Source organism: Daucus carota, chromosome 6 (genome assembly GCF_001625215.2).
Source record: "Daucus carota subsp. sativus chromosome 6, DH1 v3.0, whole genome shotgun sequence".
In the NCBI taxonomy this organism is placed as follows: Eukaryota; Viridiplantae; Streptophyta; class Magnoliopsida; order Apiales; family Apiaceae; genus Daucus; species Daucus carota.
Genome location: NC_030386.2, coordinates 31,700,495 through 31,728,231, shown reverse-complemented (window position 1 = coordinate 31,728,231; position 27,737 = coordinate 31,700,495). Strand labels below are relative to the sequence as shown.

Sequence of the window (27,737 nt, the reverse complement as noted above, 5' to 3'; positions counted from 1 at the left end):
TATTGTTTAATACATATTTAAAACTTTCATAAAATATAATTTTATAATTTATTTTTAATTCCAAAAAAAAGTTTACATTTAAACTTTTATTTAAAGTTTCTAGCATTTCTCGAACAAATTTTTACATATCAATTATAATTTTTATTTATAATATAATATAATTTATCGAAGTAATTTTGCAGTGGCGGAGATGCTCTAGCCTCTATGGTATCACGAGGCGACTGATAGGCTTTTCCGCTCGTCATTCACCGAGACTTTTGGAAATAAGAGTATAAGACATTAATAAGGGTGATACGGGAAAAAGAATTAGATTAATATCCAGCTGGTCTTGAAAAGCAAAGGACGTTCATAAAAAAATATCAAAATATCAGGACTTCCGAAACGATTTGTAAAACAAAACAAAGGGAGTAATCTAGTTTCCGATTCCGAAAATCAAAAACAGCATCTACTTGACAGCTGTTACTACTCCTCCATATCTAATGCTATGGATGAATCAGCAACCTGTGAAGTTGGTTGCGCTAGTTTAGATTCACAGTTTGGAGCGTCCAACACTTTTTCTAACATCGATGCCTCCCAAAACATTGTAAACTGGTAGTCCCTTGTATATTCTGACAACTGCATGGTATTCTTAGGTTAAGAATACTATAGACTAAGAATAATAGGTAGGCATATAATGTCCATTATGCAATATAATAACCATCAGTCATCTTGAGCAAAATTATTTAAATTTGATTAGCCACATAAAACAATATTTGCTTTCCTCAAGCATCAGAGTAGTGATCATTGTGGCATGACGGGCAAAAAACGTGAAATTTTAATCGAAGTGTAGAAGCACTTACTTTTTCAACACTAAGCTTCTCAAAGCCAAATTTACGAGTCCACATTGTTTCAGCATCTTTGGTAGCAGGAAGTATAATTCTTTTAACATTAACGGAAACCAATAAATGCTCGATGCAAGAAAAAAGTGCCCGGAAATAACCCTGCAGAAAAAGTTCAATATGGCATTTTCAGTGATCCTAGCTGTGGAAAAGGTGATGAGAAAGTTGTGGAAGCAGCCCCAAATAACCCACACAACACCCTCAGAGACTCATGTTAAAAAGAAAAAAAAAATTAAAATACAAAAGTGAGATACAGCCATTTCTAATCATTTATCTTATCAAGACACCTATCTATCAGCACTTACTTTTCCTCGGTATCTTTTAGTTGTTGCCACAACAGGAAGTTCTGCAATCTCTCCGCTAATTATCCTAAGAACACCAACTGATGCAACCATAGAGCTGTGTGTATTCAAGCACAGCAATTTATGAAACGAAAACTACACCAGCATCAAATTTTCTAAGAGGGACCAAAAGACGATATGAAGGAAAAAAATGGTGTTCGAGAAATTCGCTTACTCCACAATTAAAACCACACAAAAAATTTGCCTCGATTCCCATTCAGAAATATTTTTCCTGCAATGAAAACATGAAACCATTTATATCTAAAGTATTACAGAATTTAAGGTGCAGCAACAAGAACGTGCCAGCAGATAGCCATGTTTACACCTACTTGTTGGTCTAGTTCTCTAGATCAGACATATTTTCATCTATAATTTTGATATTGTGCCTCTCTCTAAACGATTAATGTCAAGGAAAATATCATTTGCAACCATATTGGTACCTTGTCGCCCTTATATTTTGGTGTCAACTGTTACCTAGAAACTGTATCCAAAACTTTGCATAGAACAACTTATTCATAGAACCATAAATGGTATTATATCACAACCAGATTTTGCTGCAACATGATTAAAAAATCCCCGTATGTCTAAGTGTCACCTGGAAATTTTGACCAAAGGTTATAAATACAACTTACCCGCGAACCATAGCTGCTATAAGATCGGGATAAGCTTTTGAACTAAGAGTCTTAAAACACTCCTGGCAATGGAAGCAATATATAAACATGTTAAAAAAGATGGAAATCAACAAAGACATTCTAATGCATGAGTATGACAGATACAACTGAGGGCGTATAGTTTATGTTGGGAGTGGTCACAACCTAAATACTAAATGCATTTTGCTTGATTTAAATATGCAGCAACAATTTTTTCAGCCTAAGCAAACAGCTGGCATCAGCTTTTTCTTTTTGGTAAATTTGGTTATACTCGCCTAATTAGTAAGATATTTAACACAAAAGGATTAGTAATGTGCTTTGTTTTCCTATTATTAAAGGTCCAATTAACTACAGTGACTCAGTGAGTGCTTAATACAAGGCAGTAAAAAAAAAGGGTGCAAATACAGCAGATTAATAAATATAATTTCACATTGTAAAATAATTTGTTTGGCAAAACCAACTACAAGACATCATGAATAAAACAAAACTCTCTAAATAAGGGAACTGACATTTACTTGCATCTCAACTCTATATTTACACTCTTTAGTGATTTAGTTCACAATAATGCTCTGTATAGAGTATAGTGCTTGCTGAAACATATTTTCCTTTATATATCCTAGCTCCTGACTACCAGTGATTATACAATTCGAACCAAGTTTCACAGAAGAAGCCAAGCATATTTTATAGTTTATTTTTTTCTTCTACTGGTTTCATTCTTCCATTTGATTCTATAAGTTCAATTTCGTTGGAAATGTAGGAGGCGCTATTTTACCATGCTTAACCTTGAAACAATAAAAATGCAATACTTAAAACATACATTGAAAAGTGTTGCTGCTTTACAAAGCAACCGCGAGTCCTCTGTGGTGCTACTTTTCACACTTAATATTTGGCAGTGCAAACTGTTTGCAGCTCCATCAACTATAAGCTTCTTGTTTAACGCAAGCCCCTTATTCCCTTTGAGGCGACTTTGCATGGTCAAATGTATCCTCTTGCAGTCGCAGCAACAAAACCATATATCTTTCGGGGATTTCTGTAGTGATTCAAGGAAAACCAATAAAAAAGTTATGCCTACATAGGAAGGTGCAATATATATTTAGGAATTCTGATGCCATACTATAATTTCATACGACCCATCGGCGAGGCAGCAAGCAACATGGTATTGTTTTGCACACTACAGAAGAACATGAAAATTAGATCCAAACAGCGGGTTAACAAAATAGTATGACAATAAGCATAGAAGATACTATGGCAATACCTGGTAACATTGGATCACTTCTTGCCCATCACAAGCTTCAACACTGACGACTTGATTCCTAATTAACACAGAAAATAGATGACATCGATCAGATTAGCACGTACAACACTCACATGCATAAATCCTCTCTGCCATTAGTCTACATTCTTTTCTTATTTCTGAAGATGTAAAAACTTCATTCTAGGTTAAGAACCTGACAGTTCATTGGATAACAAAAACAGTAGTAAATATGATGACCACAGCAACTAGCTGTTAGTTTCATAGTCTGAAACCACCGAAATAAAATAACGTGCCCAATACATAAAACCAAGTCAAAATTACCAGTTTTGCAAGTCTTAACATATATATACAAGCATTATTCTCCTGAAAAACATACATAGCAGATTATGATTATACTTGTTAGCCTCTGAATCGACAACTTGACTTTTTCTAGATTCACAGAGTGAAAAATGACAACAAAAACAAAAAAAAGTTCTTAGCTTGGCAGATACCCCTCCATCTTAGTAATTTGAGGGTTTAAGCCTCAGCAGAGGCGTGTGTGTGTGAGCATTTAAATTTCTGTAATTGACCTTTACAATAAAAACCACAAAATCTAATATTATTTGCACAATCGGCCCAATAAAATTATGTGCTGTTTGACTATCTAGACATCTGCTGGCAGCTATTCCAAAAATTTCATCACAGAGAAATAGATTTTCAATGGGAAACCGGTTAACTGACAGCAACTGCATAAACAAACCTGCAAATAACACAATCACCGGGTTGATATACTGGTTGCATAACAACTTGATGAGGATGTAAATTGACGGGACTTGGATCTCTTCCGCCGTGTCCAATATTTTTTGTACAGTTTGGACAGTGCCAATCCCTGGTAGGAACCTCTAGTCGAAAACAAACTGCAAGGTCAAACTGCAAGGTCACGCATACAGTGTAAAGTGAAACTAATATCAGTCCTGAAAATTGCATTTATCTATAGAAGAGATTATGCTGATCATAACTCAACAAGTGATACAATAACGTCACATATATAATGCTTACTGAAAGATAAAGATTTTAGCTCTCGAAATTAAGTTGAAAGAGCAAAGCAACAGAACACAAAACATAAGGAGAAAAAAGTGAAATCACTCCGATTAAAGAGAAAGTGCACTGGAAAAATGTATATATAAATTGAGGTAAGCCCAAGCAATTACTAACATTTCAGCTTAAAGATCTGACAGTTTTAGTCTGGCAAAACTTAACTTGGGTCTCCACTGATGTCATTATAACTTTATCATTCTGTAGGATTATGGCGATTGGGATTTTTCAATCATATACAGAAAAACAATCAACACGAACAAACAAACAACAAAACCTGGCCGATGCGCACGAGAACAACCATCGCAAACAAGCCCCCCCGCTACTCTACATACTGCACACTTGTCATCACTACTGCTCGGGACGATGCTTTCGATGCTTTTACCTTCTAATAAATCAACAGCAATATTGTGCAGGGTATGCCCATTAGTTGTAAAGATATAATTGTAGCTGTAAGAAAAAAAATAGCATCATGACTAAGTTTTCCTTGTTGATATAAAAATAATTGCTAATACAATCTTTTTACAGTTTACATACGGTTGTCGTTTTCTACTGTGTTTAGCATGTTTCTCAAAGTCGGAAGGAGAAAACTGTCCAAGAGAAAAGAAAAAAGTATGATATGGATTTGTAGGAATAAAGAGGTTGAAAAAGAGTTTACGATGCCACATGCAGAAAATGAAACTACCTTGGTGCCGCAGCAACAACAGATCACACCTTTTTCCTGCTTGTAGCCCATGCGTAAAACCTGTAAACCCATACTTAGTTTTAAAAAGTTAATGAAAACCATCAGAGGCATCATAAAATGTAACTGAAATCAGAAACAACCTTTTCTTTGACACAATATTTCAATATTGTGCCATCTTGGAGTCCACCAGGCGAAAAAAGTAAACTGTGCAAAGCATTGGTCCTGACACAGCAAAAAGAAATTGATAACGCTCCAATAGAAACAAAACTCAAATAACAAACAATTTTGAGAAAGATAATATAAATGAAAATTTTGCAATGTAATAAAGCTCAAAGAAAAAAAGGATACACTCATATACTCGACACCACACCTTTTTCTAGCACGCCCTACAGTGTTCTTTTCCCCTTCTCGAACAGTACTCGGACAAGACCTTAGCCTGCAAAGAGAAAGGAGATCAATTGCAGGAAATAATAACTGTTCATGTGGCAAAAAGGTTTATTTTTCAAAATAACAACTCAAATAAAAAGTCTCATATTAACACATATAATCTATGTTACCCGGACTCTTCATTTTGTGTCGAGTACCCGTGTGGGACACTCGACACTTGGACATGGGTATGGACATTCCGACACTTATTTTAGGCCAAAAACATGTAACATTTTCAAATTATTGCCGGGTCCGACACTAGGACACGTATCCATGTCGGATACTTTAAGCCGAGTCCGGGTAACATGGCATATAATGCAAACATGTGCACTCGGTAACTGCAGGAGCTACTCCCTTAAATAAGATGCAAGTAAAAGAAAGGAACACAATTACTCAACAATAAATTTTGAAGAGTTCAAACTTCAAAATAAGACTAAAAATGGAAAAAGCATCTGTAGTTACTTTTCCTAACCGCGTCTGTTAATGAACCACACCATTAAATTGTGTAATAGAGATTAATCACAACAGAAATTTATAAGGATACAATAGAAAGAGGACCCAAATAAAAAACATTTTTCAAAAAGTCAATATAGATGAAAATTAGGAATGTAATGAAAGGTCAGAGAAAAGGATACACTCAAATACCCACATCTTTTTTTTAGTGCACCATACAGTTACAGCAAAGAAAAAGGAGATCAACTGCAGCAAATAATGAAAATACATATGGCCAAAAGTCTCATATTTCAGAATAGCAACTCAAGGAGGTCTCATATTAGCACCTATTGAGCAAACATGTGCACAAGCTACTCAGTAAAATAAGATGCACGTAATGGAAGGGGAGCAATTACCAACAATAACTTGACAAATAAACATTAAGGACTTCAAAAGTAAGACCTAAAAATGGAGAAAGCATGCAGTTCCTTTTTCTAACAGTATCGGCTTCTTTGTCTGATGTAGTGTATATGAATCACACCAGCAGATTCAGAAATAAAGTTCAAATATAAGATTGATATAATGAACGAGCAAGGCTACAATGTAAATCAGGCTACAATAGAATACATAAGGCGAACAGAACTCATATAAGAAACATTTCGGAAAATATTATATAAATGAAAATTTGGAATGTAATGAAGGTCAGAGGAAAAAATTACACTCAAAAACTCAATAACACACCATTTCTTAGTGCACCCTACAGTGTTCTTTGTTGTTTCTGAAATGAATTACAGAAATAAGACCTTGGCGTGCAATGAGGAATGAGATTAATTGCAGAAAATAATAACTGTTCATGTGGCAAGAAGTTTCATATTTCAGAATAATCTCAAATAAAAAGTCTCATATTAACACATATTATGCAAACATGTGCACTCAATGTATGCAGGAGCTACTCTCTAAAATAAGATGCAAGAAATAGAAAGAAACAACACTACTACAGAGTTCAACATAAGACAAAAAGAAATGGAGAAAGCATCTGCAGTTCCTTTTCCTGACAGCATCTGCTTCTGTCTAAATCATAATTATGAACCACAACATCAAATTCAGTAACAGAGCATGAATGAAATATTAATATAACAAACTAGCAAGCAAAAACTATACAATAAACACCGGAAAACAAACAAAAGAATATAAGGTTACCCTGTGCTGGAGTTATTCATGCCCAAAAACTTTCTGTTACAATCTTCATATGATTTAGCCAATTTTTTGTTCTGGTGGAGCGATGCTGCACAGATCAAAAAAATTGTCAAAAGGCTAAGCAAGATTATTAACAACCAGTTACTAGATTATAGCCATCTCTCTCAAACGTCCACTTCATAATTTAACTGCCTCTGGGTCCCTTTGTTAATTTGCAAGTAGAATATGGAAACTTAGTTGGAAGGCTCAAGGATGGTTAGCACATGTTAAGAGGAAGAAACATCATCACATAAAGGTAATAGTTCATATTATACTTCCTGTAGATGAGTCATGATAAGGAAATCACATAATATTATGTATCGCCATCACCTTTCCAAGTCCAAAGCTGCTCCTCGTTAACAGATGAACCAGCTACACGTTTTATAACTTCCTCCAGCATATTTAGTGGAGTAGTCCATAGCTCTTCAATTATACGATAGATAGAATTCCCATTATCCAGATAAATATGATTATGAGGGTTTCTACTTTTGCCGCCAGCATGCAACTCAAACTCATGAGCACTCAGCACCTGCTCATTGAAGTGTCCCTTTAGTTAGTTTTCAGAATTTCATTATTTAATGAAACAATAATGAAATACTTACTTTGGACATAGTGCAAATTGAACAGCTGCACTGATATCCCCCATCTTTAATAATTCCCAAAAGCTTTACCTGCATAAGCAAGGATAAAAGACGCTCTGATTCCATCCTCAAAAAATTAGAAGTAAAGAGACACAGAAGATACATAAACTTGAACTTACATTCCCAGAAGTAGAGACATATTTCACCCTAGCTCCTTCCAAAATTCCAGTTGATAAGAGCTCTTCCACATTGGTCAGGCAATTATCTGCAAGAAAAAAAAAAATTCTGTATTTTAAGTTCCATTTTCGAGGAAAATTTTACCTGACGCAATTTATTATTTCATCAACAAAACTAGTACCCACAGACTGACCGGCTGGTATGGCAGAAATCTGATTATTGTACTCCCTCTTTTTGCTGCATGTATAATTAATTTTCCCGACAACAGTGAGGCTGGCATGACTTTGATTTTCAAGCACGAATTGCGAACTACAACTTCTGCCTAGAATTGCATCCTGACGATGTTCATTGCTCAAATTTTCCTCGGTACTAGAGTCCTTCTCAGTAATAATATCTTTCAAACCTTGTTTGGCCCGCTTCTTTGTACATGGCTCCCAGACAGTCATTATGGGAACCCACTTAAGGCCACAACGCCGTAATTTAAACCTAAAATTGTTGTAACTTTCATTATCACCACTATACACTGCAGAAAGCTCTTCTTGTCCCATTTCCAAAGCTCCTTCCATGAAACCCAAATAAGCTTAAAATATATCTCACACCACCTAATAATCCATTAAAACAAAATACTAACTCACTCAATTAAGCGCACAAAATTAAAAATGAATTCAAAATTAAACTTCCACTTTATGGACGTAATTTACATAAAGAAAATCAACTTCTACTAAACACAATTCATCAAACAACACAAATTCAATCAGAAATAGGAACTAAAATTCATTACAACTGCCAATACACCATTCAAAACATATGACAACTATAATTTGACCAACACCAAATCTGAAAACTGCGTCAATTAACCCAGTTAATCAGAACAAACATACTCAATAATCCGGGAAAACATCAACTGTACGCACAGATTAAACGTTATTCGTTTCACTATAACTTAAATTTTTTATAGCATTTTATTCTATATTTTACTAAATGTTTCATAAATGTTTTGATGACTTTAACACATTTTGAATATCAATGTTACAACAAACTTCATGTTTCAAAATAAGTTCAGCATTATTGCATGATTCTTTGAATTATTTTTATTTATTGAATTTAACTTCTTATACGAAAAAAAGAGAGAAAATCCAACATTCTTTTCATTGTAATAAATTGATTAAACCTTAATTTAACAATCTAATCATCTGAGCTACTAGAAAAACTAAGTGCTCCCTCCGTCCCACTTGAACTGATCTATTTTTCTCGATTAAACTGACCAAACTTTGACTAACTTTTAAAAATTATTGATTTACATTCTGATAAATCTAAAAAATGTATACAATAATAAAATATCTATATTTTCTTGTAATGTTTTTTAATAAACTATATTTAACATTTAATTTAACATTTAATATGCATAATTAATTTACAAATTAGTCGAGAAAAGTCAGACGAGCTAATTTGGGTAGGACAACAAGAGTAATTAATTCTAAAAAATTTCTACTGACTGCATATCTATTGAAGAGACATGTTTGTTAATTATGTTAATGGAAGCAATATCGAACATCTATATAGGGCCTGTTTGTTTAGGGGAAGTGGCTTCTGCTTATGGCTTCTCTTTTTCTTGACCCGTTTGTGTAAATAAGTAGAAGCACTTTTAAGAAGCTGAAAATGCTAACTTCTCTCTTAGAGCTTCTACTTCTTTTCCAAACACTTTATTAACTTATTTACTTCTCACTTCTACTCCACTTCTTTAATTTAAGCAAGAAGTCACTTCTTTTAAGCTAACCCAAACGGCCCCATAATCATCGCTTTCAAAAATTAGAAAGAATTGATAACGTTTTACCCTCCATCATTAAGATTATCATTTTTAGCTAATTGAATTAAACTTTCTTGTGACTACAAATTAATATGTAATTGTTTATATTTTGACATGGGCTTGCATTTTTGTTGTCGGCTTTGTCTTAACACAAATTTAAGAATATTTCAAAATTTTCCATCTTTTCGTTTTATATGGAAACAAATTATAAATTTCATATTATAACACCAAACGATTTTGTTTAATTTGTTGTATCACGCTGTGGATCTAAGGGACGACATCCAAATTGAGTAAAAGAAGTTCCCCACATTTACATCGAAAGAATTGTCTTTCAAACCTTGATGTTTACCCTTCAGGTTATATTCATTATAAATTAAATCAGATCTATGAGCAAAAGTAAAAATGATAATCTTTCTGTTGGCAATTTATAGTATATCTATGCAATTCACTTGAGGTGGGATTTTAAGAAGGGTACCTTTTAAGAAGATATACCTTCTTCACAGAATTCCTTTTTGATGTGTTCACCCCAATTCGCTCCTCTGAATAATGTGATTCTTCCGTTCGCTGCACCTAATCAAACAATTACTTGATTTAATAACTATAAAGATACTTCGCCAACAAAAATATTTATGCAATAAAGGTAGGCTATCGAAAACTTAATGGTGAGAGATGGAGGCTAGGTATTTACCTGAAAAAGGGGTTTGGGTTTGCAGAATATGGTAGTAGAAGGATACTTATATAGACAACAAACTCTTTTTGATGAATAAAATACTAATAATTTCCGAATCATTTTATAAATAGCATAACATATCCAAAATGAAAAATTAAAGTTCTTATTATTAATTAAATTAATATATCTCAAAAACTAAGTAATTAAATTATTCCATCGAAGTTGAAATAAAACAATTATAATATTATTAATTTCTCTTTTTCTTAATTTATTTTTCTTAATTTATTGGTTTTTCAGGTTTTGCGGGCCTTTTGACCACTTAATGCACCTAATATCAAGAAAGCTATAGTCAAGTGCTCGGGTAAACTCAACCCGGTTTATTTTGATTCCGCATAAGCGCAAGCTTGCTTCGTTTTTTAACATTGTTTAAGATTTTCCAAGACATAATATATATATATATATATATATATATATAGGGGAGTGCTCAAATACAAACCAATCTTAAAATACAAACTACAAACCATATATAAAAATAACATAACTCATATACTGTAGTTCATTTTTTCTTTCTTTTACGTAGATCTACTCTCTCTCTTCTTCTTTTCTCACCGCTGTCTTTCTCTTAACTGGTCGTGTTGTAAATCAATATAATTTTTGTTCCCATATAGATAGATACACACATATAGATACAATTTAGTGATGAAGCTGCGGTTTTGGTGTTTGATGATACTACGTTTTGGTAGTGGTGTTGTTGGTGATGAGGTGTCAACAGTGGTGGCGCAATGGTAGTAGCAGAGGCTGTGCTATTCCATTCAGTCCCATCAGTGAGAGAGTTGCTGCAAAATTCAGCATCTTTTGCTATATATTTTAGTGATTTTCGATTTGCAAATTAGTGATTTGTGTTGTATAAATTAGTGATTATCACTTTAGAAATTAGTGAAACAGTGAGTACTGGATAGAACCTGATAACAGTGATAATGGGACGGGGCTGTGGTTTCAGGTGACGAAGGTGAGACCAAAGGTGACGGTAGTAAAGGTGGAGGTGGAGGGGGTGGGGATGGTGGTGGAGGTGGGGGTGGATTTGGTGGTGCTAGAAATTATGGAGGTGGACATGGAGGTGGTGGTTATGGAGGGGGCGGGCGGCACGGAGGTGGAGATGGTGATGACGAAGGTGATAACGGAAGCGGAGCTGAAGGATGTGGAGGTGGAAGTGGAGGCGGAGATGGGGTTGGTAGAGTTTAGTGACTTAAATACTGCTAATCACTAAATATTATTGTCATAATCAGTAGTTTGTACGTTTGTACCATAAAGAGTTTGTACTAGAATAGGACCCTATATATATATATATATATATATATATATATATATATATATATATATATATATATATATATATATATATATATATATATATATATATATATATATATATATGAATATATAAGGTGGTTCTCAAGTAAAAACCTTTAAAATGAAAACCGGTGATTATTATCATTTAAGTTTAAGATTTGATTGTTCACCACTGCAATTATCCCACCACCATCTCCCTCCCACTCCATCTCCACTGACCCTAAAAAATCACCAACAATTTATGAAAATCACCCCAATCAAAACATTACAAACAACCATAAAACCACCGCCTCCGTGATGCAGGGCAAATGATTAAAATGAAGAAAATGATAAGTATTGTGGAATAACTTCAGAAAATCCACTCTCTAAGGTGATCCAAACGGAGAAGAACCACGACCCATTAAATTTTTCAACCACAAAGAGAATAAACCATATATATTGCCTGGATCACAACCCATAACACAAGAGAGAGCAATCTCAATTAAAAGGTCCAATTATAGGTCTTCATACAATGATATATTACAACTCATATAAAAGTAAATACATAAAGTTAGCCACCAAGAAAAATCTTCATAATAAAAGGAACAAATCCCTTTCACATTATCTACCTTATTCTAGATTATTTATATTGATCCATATATAATATAAGTAAACTTTATAATGAATTAAAATTATTCATATTCCTACATATTAGCGTAAAGTAAATACAAACTAATATTTTAATCATCTATGCCGCATCATTCTCTGCGCCTTTGGAAAAAACTCGTCCACGAATTCTATAAAATTAAAGAATCAACTTATAAGGAGACAATACACCATAAAACTTAAATCCATCCATTTCCAACCCCATTAGTAGTATATTCGGGAACATGGAAAGGATGAAATATTTGGATACATCAATAGTTAGGGATGAGCATTCTCCCCGCCCCGCACGACCCCGATCCGGTCCCCGCCCTGTTCGGATCGGGGAATCACGGATTTTTTTGAGTATAGGGTGGGATCAAAATATCGGTTCGGGGATTAGTGTCTCCCCACCCGGAAATTTCCCGATTTCTAAATATAATATAAATATCATATTTGCGTATCTATATTACATAAAATATTAATGATAAATATATTGTGTGCGTGTGTGTGTATTTGTAACTTTCAATGATCTCATTTATTTTATTGATTAAGTAGTTTCATAATATAGTACAAATTAATTATTAGAGTTCTAATTTTATCTTTTACTTTTACTTTAAATAAGTGTTAATTTGTATTGGTGCTTAAAATGTGATATAAAAGAAGAAAGAAACAGATTATGGCTCATTAAATTTATTTTAATTAAAAGTATATTATAAAATATATAAATTAATATTCTTTTTAAAACTATAGATTACCCGAATCCCTGCAGAGATTCTCATTCTCTGTTCGAGGCTAGGGAATAGGGATAACACTTCCTGATCCCTAAGTGACCTGATGCTCATCCATAGCAATAGTTCAAAATATCTTGTCTTCTCCAAAGAAAATCTATATGTTCAAAAAGCCCAACCTCTTCTTTTTCAAAGTAAATCTTTGAATAAAAGCCTTCATGCCTTTTTGTTTTCAACATTAACACATTAAATTCTACCAGATTCAACAAAATAATTTTCTTTAATCGTCACATGTTTATGTGAATTAATAATCTCGTGGTGTGGAGCAAGTTCCCCTGGACTTTATCTTCACCCTATGCTACTACGAAGTCATCAACCATAACAAGTATACCCTTGAGATCCTCATTAATACTAGCGGTATCAAGTAGCTTGATAACTCTGGCCATAAAAGTCTTTTTCCCTGAATGAACAGTGGTTGTGAATAATCTTGTGAATAGTATCTGCATAACCTGAGCTCTAATACCACTTTGATGCAAGACAAATAATTAAAATAAAGAAAAAGATTAATAATGTGGATTAACCGCAAAAAACCCACGAGCTAAGGTGATCTTGCCAGAGAAGTACCCCTAGGATTTCTCAACCGCATAAGAGAACAAACTGCGTGGATCGTAATTCATAACACAAGAGTGAACAATCTCAATTTTTATATCAGCCAAAAGTTCTCTTACAATGATATTTATAGCTCATCATATACAATCTCAAATTTTAATATCTATCAGTAGTTCTCTTACAATGCTATATAACATCATATAAAAGTAAGGGTATTTATCACTCATACTATATTTTAGCATAATAATTGCAGTAATACGGTTCTTTATATATATATATATATATATATATATATATATATATATATATATATATGAGTAAAGTTCTATGGAGACCACTTTATTTGGAGACCGTGGAGACCACTTATGTTCTGCAAGTAAAATATTGGATAAAAACATTACAAAACTCATAATTTTTCAAATCAAAATACTGCAGAATACATTATTTTGTGAAGAAATATCACCAATTCATTAAAATTATTGATGAACATCTATGTTTAATAAGTAGAATGTGTATGTTCTGCAAATTGAACAAATGTTCTGCAAACTAAACATATTTCGCAGGATAAAATATTATATAATATTCTACATACAAAACATACATGATATTCGATATTTTAAATGATATGATGATATTTGTACAACATGATTTGCAAAATTATGAGTTTTTCAATATTTTTATGCATATTTTACTTGCAGAACATAAACGGTCTCCACGGTCTCCAAAAAAAGTGGTCTCCATAGAACTTTACTATATATATATATATATATATATATATATATATATATATATATATATAGGCAATTGCTCAAATACAAACCACTAAAATAAAAACTAAAATACAAACCAAGAGAAACTATACCTAAATGACATCACCCACCCCCTATATGTCATCACCCAACTAGGGCCCATCATCGCCCCCACTCCCGGGGCCCTCTAGGGCCTTGCCAAGGCTCCTCACAGGCCCTGGACAGGCTCCAGATAGCCATAAGAGCCAAAACTTGACCCCACGATGATCCTACTCGGGCCCGCCCGCCCCTACTAGGCCCCACTTAGACCCCGTCTAGGCCCATCTCGGGGTCCATCCCCGGTCCCAAAACTCTTACCATTCTATTTAATCACGTTGGTTTGTATTTAGTTTGTATTTTAGTAGTTTGTATTGGAGTGGGACCATATATATATATATATAAAGTCTTACTTCGACTAGAAACCTCCTTAAAATAAAAACTAGAATCTAAAATAAAAGATTCCTAAATCGCATGGAAATATAGCTCATATGATATGCAAATTGATCGTAAATAAGGTGAAGTCTTATTTCAAAAGAAGATCAACGATTGATGGGGAAAATCAAATTAGAAACAGAGAAAAATATGTGGGATTATGTATGGGAGGGTGTAATTTAATTGTGTATGGCGCCTTCTATGAGGCCATTAGATTAATTGATCAAAAGGCTTGAATTAGTTTTTAGCTTCTATTTCAATTTTAATTTCTATTTAATCAACCGCATATACATATATATATATATGTATGTATGTATGTATGTATGTATGTATGTATGTATGTATATGGGCAAATGATCAAATAGAAACAAATATTGAATAGAAACCAGAGACATCTATTATTGTTGCATTTATATTTAGTGAGCATCACCCACCCCACAATTATATTTAGTGATCATCACCCACCCCGCCTACTGGTAGACCCATCCACATCCACCACTGCAAGCCTCACTTCCACACTTTCATCAACTGCCGACCCCTCACCTCTGTCTATACCCATGCCGTCCTGCCCTAGCGCCACCAGGTCCTCCATCCTATCCCACGATCGCTATGTGCATCCCCATCCTAGGCCCCGCTCCAGCCCCTCCACCACTGTTCCCTCTGACTGCGACGTTCCTTTCGCTCCGGCGACCTCTCTACCTCTCTGGAAAGCTCACGACTCTTTTTCTTCTCTCGATCTATGCGATTTTCAACTAAATCTCGCACTTGTTAAGATAATATTAAGTAAATTAATTACGCCCCCCAAGTTGTGTTTGATTGGTGAAACTTGGTGGTGGCTGGAATCAATGATGATGGCCAGAATCAATGGTGGTGGTGATTACAGGTTGATCTGTATATATGTATTGATTTAATTAAAATGTTGAACAATCACTAGATATTACTGGTGCAGTCACTTGTTTCCAGTTTTTTATTTTAAATTTGTTTCTAGTGGAGTAGAACCACACACACACACACACATATAGAAAGAGTCTTACTCAAATACAAACCTCCTTATTTTACAAACTAAAAACTATCACTAAATTCTTAAGTGAATATTACTAAATTCTCTAACAACCCCACCTTCTCATTCTCCTTCTCCAACCTCCACCCACTTCCGGTAGCTACACCCCCGTCACTCCCGCCAAGTCTGCCTCCTTCCACGTCCGCTGCCCCATCTCCACTTCTACCATACACACATCCGCCATACCTCAACTTTCATCTCCACCTCCACCCCACCGCCATCTGTCATCACCAGCTCCACCCTTGCCGTGGTAATTTCTGTTCACCACAATCGCTTGTTTTATAATCTTCTCTTTATTCCTCCATAGGTTCCTACATCTTATCCGTCAGAATCGACCCATACGGGCCATACCCACTTTCCACAGCCTCCTGATGTCGCTCATCTCTGTCGCCATCTTCGCTGAAACTCTCTTCTCCGCCGTCACCAAGATTCGCGTCCACCACCACCAGAATCAAGTACCAAAACAGATCCACAAATTTTCATCAATTTATTGAAGATTTCACCGATTTTTGCAACACAGATCACTAAATTCTAAAGAGAATATCACTAAATTGAATTGGTTTTCAGTTTTTATTTAGGGATTGGTTTGCATTTGATCACTACCCTATATATATATATATATATATATATATATATATATATATATATATATATATATATATATATATATGTATGTATGTATGTCATTCTTTCATAGAGAATCATTTTATATAAAGTTTCCTAAGGAACAACTAGGTTCCACTTTAAAATCTCATAAATAATTTTAATATATATATATATAAAGAGAGAGAGAGAGAGAGAGAGAGTCTTATTCTACTACAAGCTCCCTTATTCTACAATCTACAAACCCAGCACGAATATCACTAATTTCTAAAGCCAATATCACTAATTTGTACTTCATAAATCAACAACCCCTATTCTCCAGCTTCCTTGCATCAATCCCCCTCCTTCCTGCACCACAACTCCGGCAACCTCCCATACATATATAACATTAGAAATCCATGTTTTGAACTCTCGCCAACACCCCCGCAGCTTCTCTACCGCCACCAACAGCAACCACCCTCCAATAGTCCAACTCATTCTCCTTAACTTCTTTTCCCCTATTGTCCCGTTTTCTTGCATCAATTCCCATCCTTCCTGCAGCTTCCCATACATTCCACTAGCAGCCCTGCGACTCAACAACCACCCTCCATTACTCCGACTCACTCTCCCTGACTTCTTTTCCCTCAGCACGAGTCTTCTTCTCCCTTTTCTCACTACAACCAGATCATCAATATCTCTGAACTATCTCCAATCATCAACAACACTGCATAGAAATCACTACCTTTTTAAAAAAAATCACCAATTTTTGCAACACAGATAACTATTTTGTAAAGTGAATATCACTAAATTGTACTGGTTTTTAGTTTGTATTTAATAATTGGTTTGTATTTGATCACTAGCCTATATTTATAGAGAGAGATAGATAGATATAACAATTCAAATACATATATATATAATCTGTCCAATTTCAATTCTTTTTTGTATCTTGATTTTTGTTCCTCGTTATAAATTTAAGATTCTTGTATTGTGATACAAGTCGATTATTATGATAATATATTTTTGACTTCTTATCACATCCCCACTCCAAATTCTCCAATTCCCTAACCGGATCGGCTGATAAATTGATGATAGCTTCTTAATTGACGCGGAATGAACACACACAAATCCGCCAACGCGAATTTGAAAGATAAATCTGGAATCCACTAGAAAAGATGAGAAAACTCTCAAGGGTTTTTGCTTATTCAATCATAAGCTGCCGACTGTTTACTTACAATATTGTTTATATAGGGATATAAAATCCTAAAACATAATTAAAAAAACCAAATTCTACTTAAAATAAAATATTAAATATAAGTGGCATGATCATGCAGCCAGTCAGCATGATCATGTTGTTGGCCTCTCTAGCCTCTGGAACTTTTTTCTATTTTGGCATGATCATGCAGCCCTTTAGCATGATCATGCTGTTTTCCTCCCTTCTTCCTTGCAGGCCTTCTCATGTCAAGCTTCTCTTCAAAATCCTGAGCCTCTTGTTCTACATCATTAACCAAGTCGAGTAGCAGGGAAGGTTATCTTTAATGATTTTCTTCCTCCTAATTTCAATATCTGTTGAGCCCTAAATGTTCTGCGTGTTTTCTACAATACTATTGTCAGATAAGTATGTGTGTTTATGGGTAATGCGTACATAGATGAACATAATTATTATAACAATCAATTAGAGATATTAAATGAACAATGGGTTTTTGGTACAAGCAAAGATTCTTCAACAGTCCCAAGCTGTTAGGAGTTGTAATATCTAAACTAATATTCAGCAAGTCCCTTCAAGGAACGATATTAAGATGCTGTATTACAGACATGTTAACTGAACAATGGGCTTTTGGTTCAAGTAAAGATTCCTCAAGAGTCCCGAGCTTTTAAGAGTTGTACTATCTAAACTAATATTCAGCAAGTCCCTTCGTGGAAGGGTATTAAGATGCAGAATTATAGACATGTATATCGGCTAGTTCTTATGAAAGGAAAAAATTAAGAAATACATGCCTTTCGCGTAAAATAGAGTTGAGAAAAATGTGAATGAACATGTAGGAACATATATATAGAGTTTAAGGCCCGTATTAACAGCTAAGATGAAATTAAGTTCCTTGGAGAGCTTGAAATATTTTAACATAGCGGTACACACATTTTTTACACATTTTTTACACATCAGAAATGCTAGAACATATGATATCGACCAACAGTGGCAGGACAACCAAACTCTTTAGTTGACAGTATTACTTACGACAGATTGATATGTAAGACAAATGCCCAAGGCATAAGATCATACCTTTGTTTCTTTTACAAGCAGACAATATATTGTATGGTTGATTTGCAACGTCCGATGAAAGCTAATTGGATATCAACGACATCAATGTGCATGGATTCAACTTCTTTGCAGTAAGTACAGCATGACTGTGCATAGATTCTCGAGTATTGAAGACATCCTCATTATTTTGAACCGCCGAACTTGAGAGATAAACAAAAGGCCCTCTACAGCACTCCATTAGAAAACCAAATTAAATTATTAGAATATAGAGTATCATGACATGTGAGAGATAATTAGTGAATACACTTTCACCACCTCCAACAAAAAATTCATGCGACTCCGATTTAAGTCACAAGTCCAAATTTCAATTCTCCGCATAGGAATATACAACCAAATTAATTATAACTAGAAAAACTCATAACAAAGGAATAATAAAAAGTTTATAACTTCTTCACACAACCCAATAGAATATAATATAAATACCTATACTGATGACTCTACTTCCTGAACTACTGCTTCTTCTCCCCTTTTCCCTTTTCCTTCTCATATTTATAGGCCTTTGACAAGGGTCAAGAGGGGTGGTAGCAGCCACGTGTCCCTCTCTCATTGGCCAGGGCAGAGTTGTTGGGGGTGGTTTGTAGCTGCCATTTTTGGAGGTTGGTATATAGTGAATCTTGATGCACATTAACCTGTAGGTATACAAGAATACATGTCACTGATTATTTCTACAACTGGTGAGCGGGGAGAGATTGGGGAAAGAGGCTACAACAAATGAGCTCCCTGCAGTATAAATGTCGTCATGGAAAGGAACTATCGAGAAAAATATTAGTAAGAAATACCACAGCAAGCAAGCTGCTTTCTGTTATAATTCGTTTCATTTGAGACATTCAATTAGCAAACTAATAATGAATAATGTCAAGCATATGATATATATATATATATATATATAAAGTTATATGGAGACCACTATTTTATTCGAGATCTCGAAGACCATACATGTACTGCAAGCAGAACATGTTTTGCATAACAATATATTTAATAATGTTCAGCTTTCAGTACATATATTGTCTCCAATAAAAAGTTGGTCTCCATTGAACTCGACCCTATATATATATATGGCTTGGGATGGCTTGGGAAGGCTTAGAGACCTTGATAATCACGTACATTTAGTCTGGATTAGGTGGAATGTTAAACTAATTTTAAGTACTGCAAACAAATAAGCAGTATACACCTTTAAGAAATTTAAAATTAGGTTGACAAAAACCTTTGGTAAATTGGTAAGAAATGTTGATATCCGTGAGGGGAAAAATTGAATAAAAAAATTGCCATGATTCCAACATACTACATACTATGCACATACTCTAAACTCCTGATCCTAACATCTTTTTTTAATAATTGCATTGTCCACCTGTAATAATCCCTGAGCCAGCTGAAACGAAATTTTAGGTCCATTGGATAAGGAGCCTTTCGTCAAGCTAGTTACTTCCACGCACCATCATAAACTTCTACAAAAAAAAACAAATTCAAGCAAGTACATTTTTTCAGCCCCGTCTGCCCAAGAACACAACATAAACATAATTCATATATGTATTGCATAATATATTTAATAACTTATAAGTCAAATTCACTTATCACTTATAATCCACTTCTTTACTTTAATCCATAAGTCACTTCTTTTAAGCTAAGTCAAACGGCCCCTATATATAGTGATACCAATAAGCAAGTAAAATAATACTCCCTCTGTCCCAACGGGTTCTTTACGTTACTTTTTAGCACGCATTTTGAGACTCCTATAAAGTATAGTTCCAAGATATTTTTTTTAATTTTTTCCCCCTAAATAAAAATTTGACGTTTAAACTCCTATTCAAAAAAAAAAAAAACAACGTTATGGAACTATACTTTATAGGAGCTTCAAAAAGCGTGCAAACAGTGAATGTAAACTATCTGTTGGGACGGAGGGAGTAACTGTTAGCTAAGAACAAGTCCAGTACTACTGCTACAATAGTTACAGCCCTTTCTGATTTGGTTTTTGATGCTAAAACATAATCTATACTCCGGAAAGTAATCTAGCTATAGCAATTGATTAATTCTAGTTAAAAGTCCTCATTCTGTTAGTGCGGCGCGGCAAAGATTGATATAGCTATCTTTGGTTCTATATTTAGAAACAGTTATTTCTTCTTTCCATTCAATTAACCAATTATCCGATCAATCATTTTGAACTTCTAGTTCTATATTTCAGATAGAGTGCCGATTATAACTATAAGTGTGGGGCAATAACACAATCAAATAAATACACATGTGAGCGCATACACATCAATCTAATTTGTTCACATAAACGTTCTAACGGGAAATACAAGAGTAAAAACAGTGTATCAATCTGAATAGAAGTGACCTCGAAGGCTTGTAGAATGATAGTGATGCGAGTAGTGGTGGCAATTGTCATCGATTTGTACCGACGGGAAGAATCGAACCTAAAAGAGAAATCGGAAAATCAAAGTACGTGTGTATATATATGAGTATATAGTGAATATAGGAGGGAGTTTATAAGGTTTTTTCATCTCATCATCTGTTCGTTTTAAAAACCATTTTATGACGGAGAGCCGGTAATAATGATTTATAATTGAAAGTAAGTTACAGCTGGAAATTACTCATGTCAGTGCACGTGGGTAACTATTATTATTATTATTATTATAATTTATAATTTATAGAAAGAAAAATGTTAAACACCTCCAAAATTGGTATCAAAATATTTTCACAGATTATAATTTTGATTGATTCACTCATAATTAAAATCATTATATCACACTAAAAATATTTAGGACAAAATTGAGAGACGTAACATTATTATCTTTAAAATTATAAAAAAGTATAATTAATATATTATTTATCTAATGTAAACAAAAATATAAAGATCATTAAAAAAAATCCCGATAATCATCCGTCAACAGACTATATTTGACTAAGTTCTAGAGTCTAGAGTCATGTAACAAGATTCCACATCATGTATTATGATATTGACACAATATTTTTTATGTCTAATAGTTTAAAATAATAATTGATTATTCTTCGTTGAAATATATACAATACTATTGAAACGCAATTACTTAGGTTCAATGTCTTACATGTTCGATCTTGATAACAACGCTGAACATGCTGAACTTCTCAAATTTAACTAATTTTTCAATTAAATCGATAAATTTATCAAACAAGTAAACAGTTTTTAAGTTTCGAAATTAAACGAATTTCAAGAACTCGACTTTAATATGATCAAACAAAATCATATTTACTCTGACTTATTATACAAATATATATTTTTCAGTTTAAAGTCGAATATGACTTAAAACAGGGCTATACATGCCTTTGCAAACAGTCTCACAGAACCTGTTTGTGCGGCTTGAAATTCGGCTTTTAAGTTATTTTTGACTTTAAATTGAAACTTTTCTGTCTTTGTAATAAATCGGTTTAAAATTAGAAATAAATGAGGAAGTGACTCAAGTTAATTTGATATACTTTTTTCACTTATTTAAGTTTTTTCAATAAAAATTATCGATAAATTACAATGTACGCAGACATCATATATATATTTATATTATATACTTTTAATAATCAATAAGTAGTCAAAATCATTTTATACTCCTAACTTATTATATTAAGTCACATTAAACAATCTGTTAAAAAAAAGTCACATTAAATAACTTAAATCATACTTTTAAGCTGGTCAAATGGGCATAGTCAGGTCACTACGGTCACAACTTTTTTCTGCCTAAGGACTCGAGCTCTTATGAACTTCAAGCATGTCATTTGTTCAGATGAACGCAATCTCAGTGGAGTGTATTAATTCCACGTATCCGGTTGCTGAGTGTAAATGACTTTTGAGCTTGATACATGTGAGTATGTGAGAGTGAACTATTATTAGTTCTGGGCAAACTCAATAGGGTACTTTAGCTACGATTGATCTAAAATGCCTAGAAATGGAATTGTGCCCAACTCATGTTGTCTTCTCTTTTGATGAATCATTTGATTTTTAATGACGACTTTCACATTTTTGCTCATGAATGTGATAATGGTCCTCTAATCTGCACCTCCCCTTCTATGTTGACACTTACCTATTGCACATTACTTAGCTGCATTCGTTTTGTTAAAGTATAAGATTCATAAAGGGGCCTCCTCTAACACCTTAAAATTTTAGAGGGAATGGTTCTCTGCATGGTATCAGAGCCTAGGTTTGGCAGGGGGTTTCGGGTTCGAGCCCCTGCCACCCCCAATATTATCCACTTTTCAACCTAAATAATGGGATTTCGAGTGAGGGAGAGTGTTAAAGTATATTCCATTCTCCAAATTTTACACTTCCGTGAAAGAAAGACCGCATATGGGATTTCGAGTGAGGGAGAGTGTTAAAGTATATTCCATTCTCCAAATTTTACACTTCCGTGAAAGAAAGACCGCATTTTACATTGCCGTTGGGAGCCTAAATATCGTGTTCATCGTATCCCTGCGCTGGTTCAAGAAAAAAGAAGTGATTGTTCGAAATAGGTTTCGGGCTCCAGATAATACAATTAATGATAGGTTTTTCCTTTGCGTCCGGGACACTGTTTGATTTAATTCAACTTTTGCGGGTCAAGATTAAGACATTTAGTTGTGACCTCTTGATTGCAAAAATGAAATGCGTACGAAGAATCGTCCAGCAAATACCCACGGACCAGTACTTTATATTTTGCCACAAACTGAAAAAAGTGGATAGATTCACAAACTCAGAGTTTAACGTTATTCATTTCCCGGAATAAAAACAAGAGATACCATCACTTTCTAACTCAAACTCATCTCATTTCTTTAATATCAACACATGACTTTTTCTGTATAAAGAGTTCCGCCCTCCCTTTATGACATGACAAAGGTTCGAATCTTGTCAAAAAACAAAGTAAGTGTGTTTCGTGTTATTTTGACTCATTATCTGAATAATAAATAAAAACAAACCAAATATTAAACTTATCACGCCCCTGTTATTGATGATTTAAGGGCTGGTAAATTGCAATTTAGCAACAGAGTTTACCTTAGTCCAGATAGATTTTTTTTGGTCATCAGACTTTCTCCTGTTCTATATATTGACCTACCCAACTATCAAACCACAGTCATGATAAGACTGTTTGGCTTGCTAGCTAGCTACATGTGGTTGCTCTTCTCTCCCTCCACATATGTATAACTATTTGGTTAAGCTTAGGTATATAGTCAGGAGAAATTTCTGATTCACAAGCAACTAAAACAAGATTATGTCCGACACTTCAGCAGCTGCTTATATTCATAAGGTAAGCGTTAATCATTCTCTCCTCGTTTCGAGTTCTCGTGTCGCCTTAAAATGTATTTGATGGGAGCACTAGCAATCTCTGATCTCTATATATGTACACATGTATCCAGGTTCAACACTTGATAGAAGAGTGCATTCTGTTTAAGATGAGCAAGGAAGAATGTATGGAAGCCCTGTCGAAACATGCGAATATCTTACCGGTTATCACTTCCACAGGTATTAGTGTATTATAAGTCATGAATTTCACAGTTCAAAAAAAATTAAAAAAATACTACTACCATTTTTCGTCAAGCAAACTTAAATTCATGCTGCACATAGTGTTTCCTCGTATCAGTAGAACTAGCGTAATTTGATAGACTGTACTGAACTACTGATGCATGTGTAAATTAATTAAGTAATGATCATAGTATGTGTCGTCGTGCTAGTATGGACGGAGCTGGAGAAAGAGAACAAGGAGTTCTTTGAAGACTACCACGCGAAAAGAGCGGAGGAAAAAGCTCAGATGAGTATCAGTGGAGTGGATATGTTGAGGGAAAAAATAGAGAAGATGGTTCTAGATTCGAGCTCCAAATAATATCTATCTTCATGCAAACTAACAAGTTTTCTCTATGGAGAAGAATAAATTTACCGAGTCCTGGTACTCTGGTAGTATTGAATTAAATATGGCAGCACTGTCATTGTAGTCCCAAGTATTGAGAAGTGTGATGCTTGCCTGAGCCTGACTGCTTTGCAGCTGCACTGCGCTTATAACCGTGGGCAGCTGTTAGTTTTGCTTGCTAGTATTAATTTTGTTAGATTTGAGCCAAAGTGTCAACTCTTTTTTATTTTAATATGACCGCTTCTTCTTTATGAATTAACAAGTAGTCTTGTAACTCTTGCAAGTTCTTCAAACAAGACGCTAGACGCTGTTCAAATAACGATCCATAAAATAAAGAGAAAAGGGTCTAAATAGTATTGAAGTTAAAATAATATTAAAATAATATTATTGTTGAAGTTGAAATATTATTGAAGTTAAAATAAAATAATATTATTGAAGTTAAAATAATATTTAGACCCATTTCTCTTTACTTTATAAAATAATCTCTCCCATTTACAAAATAAGTTAAAATAAGCCTAACACATAAACTTCACATATAAAGCAAATTGAAATTTAGTACATATCAGTTGCAAAATAGAGTCAAGTACACATAAATATTACAATATATTTCTCATGATTCTAGCTTTGAGTGCTTCGTAATATTTTGCTTGATCTGGTAGCATCTTACTAGTGTCCACTGCCATGATAGATGCTTCGTAAACCTGTCTTTCTCGTTCCTCCTTCTGTCTTTCCCTCTCCTCCCTCGCTAAGCGGAGCTGCAACTTTTCTTTCTGTAACTGCATAATTTCCTTTTGCATTTCCAGCTGCTCCTTCTGTAACTGCATCATTTTTAGTTGCAACTGCAAGCTCCTGTTAACTGATTCACTTCTTGAAGAAGCAATAGCCAGTGCATCTTTCTGCATTGTTTTAATAAGTTCCAAGCTTTCCTTATCTGCTGCTCTTTTTAATTTTTTTGCAGCTTTCCTTCCTATTGGACGTTCCATCATTTCATCGGATTCTAGGTTAGGAATTTGACTGTCAACAGATTGTGAAGAAGCATCTGTGTCCCTAGCTGACCTGTTTTTCTTTTTGAAATAAGCTTGAAATTTTGGAGCAAATCGCAGTGCATTCCAGTGACGCATGAACATAAATTTTTCGTTCATTACACTCTCGTAATGCTCCAAAGCTTGGTCTATCTGCATTATGCCAATAACCTTTCAAAACCATTACAGCTATACTATTACAGTTTTGAATGTTTAAAATTCTGTTTTGAGTAATAAACCTTATCCAATAGAAATAGCAGAAACCAATTCTAGAAAGAAACCAGAAACTTGGGAGTGAAAGCTCTGGTAAATGGTCCCAACACTACAGGGTAGACTACTGCAGAATGAAACTACACAATCTGAATATTCATTTCACAAACTGCACAAAACTAACTGCTAGTTCCAATCATAAACTACCCCTAAATACAAGGTCTGCAGTTACGAATAACTGCTGCAGATCTTATCTAAATCATGTTTATTTATTTTATTTAAATTATGTTTATTTATGCGATAATGTCCTACTATTACAATTTTGAATGTTTAAAATTCTGTTTGAACACTCCTGGAGTGACAACAAGCAGAGGAGAATGTTGTCTAGCTATTATCTTAAGAAAGTGCAGCAAAAAGATTAAAAGCATAAGAACCTCAAGAACCTGAGAGTTCTGGTTTTAAATTCATTTTGTAAAGACCTGCCTAATTCAGTAGAGAGCTTGAAATACCTCAAGTATTTAGATATTTCCAGTTCTCAAGATTATCCCCATTCCAGCTATAAATTGCCAATCTACATCACGAGAATATACAATTTACAGACTCTGAGAACTGGGTTTTATCATGAGCTTCCAGAAAAGGTTTGTAACCTAATTAACTTGAGACTTCTTGTAATTGGCAATTCCAAAACAAGATGCATGCTAATTGGGATTGAGTGCTAAATATCTGTTTAGACTACGCACTTCCTCACAACAACATTGAACATTTATCCATCAACAATGGAGATTTAAATGGTCCAACAGCAGAACATATAAGAAAAATCAAACTAAATTACACAAAGCATCATATATATTTACGACAGAACTGGATCAAATAGAATAGCAGCTAAAACCAGCAATCAAAAACTTATAATATTGCAAACAATTAATTCATATACAAGTCGCACTTGCATTCTTAAAAAGACCAGAGGCATCGAGTCTACACCACACTCCGACTGTCTCACTTTATTTTTTCCCTCTAATCCTGTGACTGACTCACTTTGTCAGCCACCAAAAGATTCTGAACTACATATCATTATCCCTATAATAAATTCACACAAATTTCTCAAATCAAAACACCAAGCAAGCTCAAAAGTATAGAATACAATACCTTATTTTGCTCAGTTAAGCCACTTTGATTTTTTGAAAGAATCTGATTATATAAACCAATAAATTTGGCCACCTTTTCATTGATTGTACACCAGCGATTACACAACGAATTTGCCGTTCGATCACTTAAAAGACCTTCTTTATTTTTATTATAGTAGCTCCAAATCCTATCCCAATAACACGAGTGAGTTTGATTATTCCCTTTAATCGGATCCATACTAGTATTCAACCAAGCAGAAATCAGCAACATATCCTCCTCAATAAAGAAATTCTTTGACCTCCTTCCCTTTTTCGATTTTGTAGCTTCTTGTTGGTGTTGGCTTTGGGTTTGTGGGGGTGGTTGAGAAAATTCGAATTCTTCACATGAACCATCATTCAGTAAAGATGTGAATGAACCATCCATACTCTATCAAAAGAACACAAGATGTTGAGGAATTAAAAAATTGTTCAAAAATCCCCCAATTCTAATTAAAACCCCTAGTATGTGCTTTATCAGTGACAAAAATTTGAAGATTAACAGATAATGATGAATCAGATGAAATACAGAAGAATCCAATAACCCTAATCGAAGAAAAATTAATTAGATTTTAGACATACCTCGGCCGGAGAAAACGAAATAGCGCGCGGGAAAGAAAGTTAAAGCTGCGGGAGATAGAGAATTAAGCGGGAGATGAGGTGGATTGATACAGAATTACAGAGAATGGATGACCAGAGTGGAGTGATAAAAGTTTGGAGAATGATTGTGTACATAGTGATGTAATAATTGAGCGGGGTTTGATTCGGGTTCTTATGTAAATACAGGTCATATGTTTATCAAA

The 27,737-nt window shown here is 34.2% G+C and overlaps 4 protein-coding genes across 10 annotated transcripts; 2 read left to right on the top strand and 2 right to left on the bottom strand.

Annotated features, from left to right (window-relative positions):
* Window positions 1-323: 323 nt before the first annotated feature.
* Window positions 324-21,296, bottom strand: LOC108192810 (uncharacterized). 6 transcript variants are annotated; one of them, XM_064080277.1, is made up of 24 exons: window positions 21,035-21,296; window positions 20,051-20,147; window positions 19,126-19,331; window positions 18,664-18,866; window positions 10,035-10,112; window positions 7,929-8,337; window positions 7,738-7,823; window positions 7,580-7,648; window positions 7,308-7,506; window positions 6,942-7,026; window positions 5,254-5,319; window positions 5,024-5,105; window positions 4,884-4,943; window positions 4,736-4,788; window positions 4,476-4,648; window positions 3,864-4,020; window positions 3,125-3,182; window positions 2,984-3,040; window positions 2,687-2,899; window positions 1,852-1,913; window positions 1,395-1,451; window positions 1,184-1,277; window positions 840-980; window positions 324-615 (listed from the first exon to the last, which is right to left on the bottom strand). In XM_064080277.1, exons 6-24 carry the CDS (start codon window positions 8,299-8,301, stop codon window positions 463-465), a joined length of 2,238 nt encoding a protein of 745 aa, XP_063936347.1. In that variant the 5' UTR covers window positions 8,302-8,337; window positions 10,035-10,112; window positions 18,664-18,866; window positions 19,126-19,331; window positions 20,051-20,147; window positions 21,035-21,296; the 3' UTR covers window positions 324-462. The 6 variants fall into 6 exon arrangements, with proteins under 6 accessions (XP_063936347.1, XP_063936343.1, XP_017214793.2 ...); XM_064080273.1 differs by having other exon boundaries at window positions 10,018-10,112; window positions 18,664-18,874; window positions 21,035-21,295; XM_017359304.2 differs by having other exon boundaries at window positions 10,018-10,112; window positions 21,035-21,295.
* LOC108226245 (uncharacterized) lies at window positions 10,970-11,454 on the top strand. Its single transcript, XM_064080184.1, has 2 exons — window positions 10,970-11,036; window positions 11,213-11,454. Exons 1-2 carry the CDS (start codon window positions 10,970-10,972, stop codon window positions 11,452-11,454), a joined length of 309 nt encoding a protein of 102 aa, XP_063936254.1.
* Window positions 21,297-23,674: 2,378 nt separating the features above from the next.
* Window positions 23,675-24,818, top strand: LOC108227146 (uncharacterized). 2 transcript variants are annotated; one of them, XM_017402143.2, is made up of 3 exons: window positions 23,675-23,945; window positions 24,055-24,160; window positions 24,352-24,818. In XM_017402143.2, the coding sequence occupies exons 1-3, from the start codon at window positions 23,910-23,912 to the stop codon at window positions 24,516-24,518; spliced, it is 309 nt and encodes a 102-aa protein (XP_017257632.1). In that variant the 5' UTR covers window positions 23,675-23,909; the 3' UTR covers window positions 24,519-24,818. The 2 variants fall into 2 exon arrangements, with proteins under 2 accessions (XP_017257632.1, XP_017257633.1); XM_017402144.2 differs by having other exon boundaries at window positions 23,690-23,945; window positions 24,370-24,818.
* Window positions 24,819-25,046: 228 nt separating this feature from the next.
* On the bottom strand, window positions 25,047-27,693 carry LOC108224858 (glutathione S-transferase T3). Its single transcript, XM_017399602.2, has 3 exons — window positions 27,517-27,693; window positions 26,921-27,325; window positions 25,047-25,717 (listed from the first exon to the last, which is right to left on the bottom strand). Exons 2-3 carry the CDS (start codon window positions 27,320-27,322, stop codon window positions 25,139-25,141), a joined length of 981 nt encoding a protein of 326 aa, XP_017255091.1. The 5' UTR covers window positions 27,323-27,325; window positions 27,517-27,693; the 3' UTR covers window positions 25,047-25,138.
* Between the last annotated feature and the right edge of the window lie 44 nt (window positions 27,694-27,737).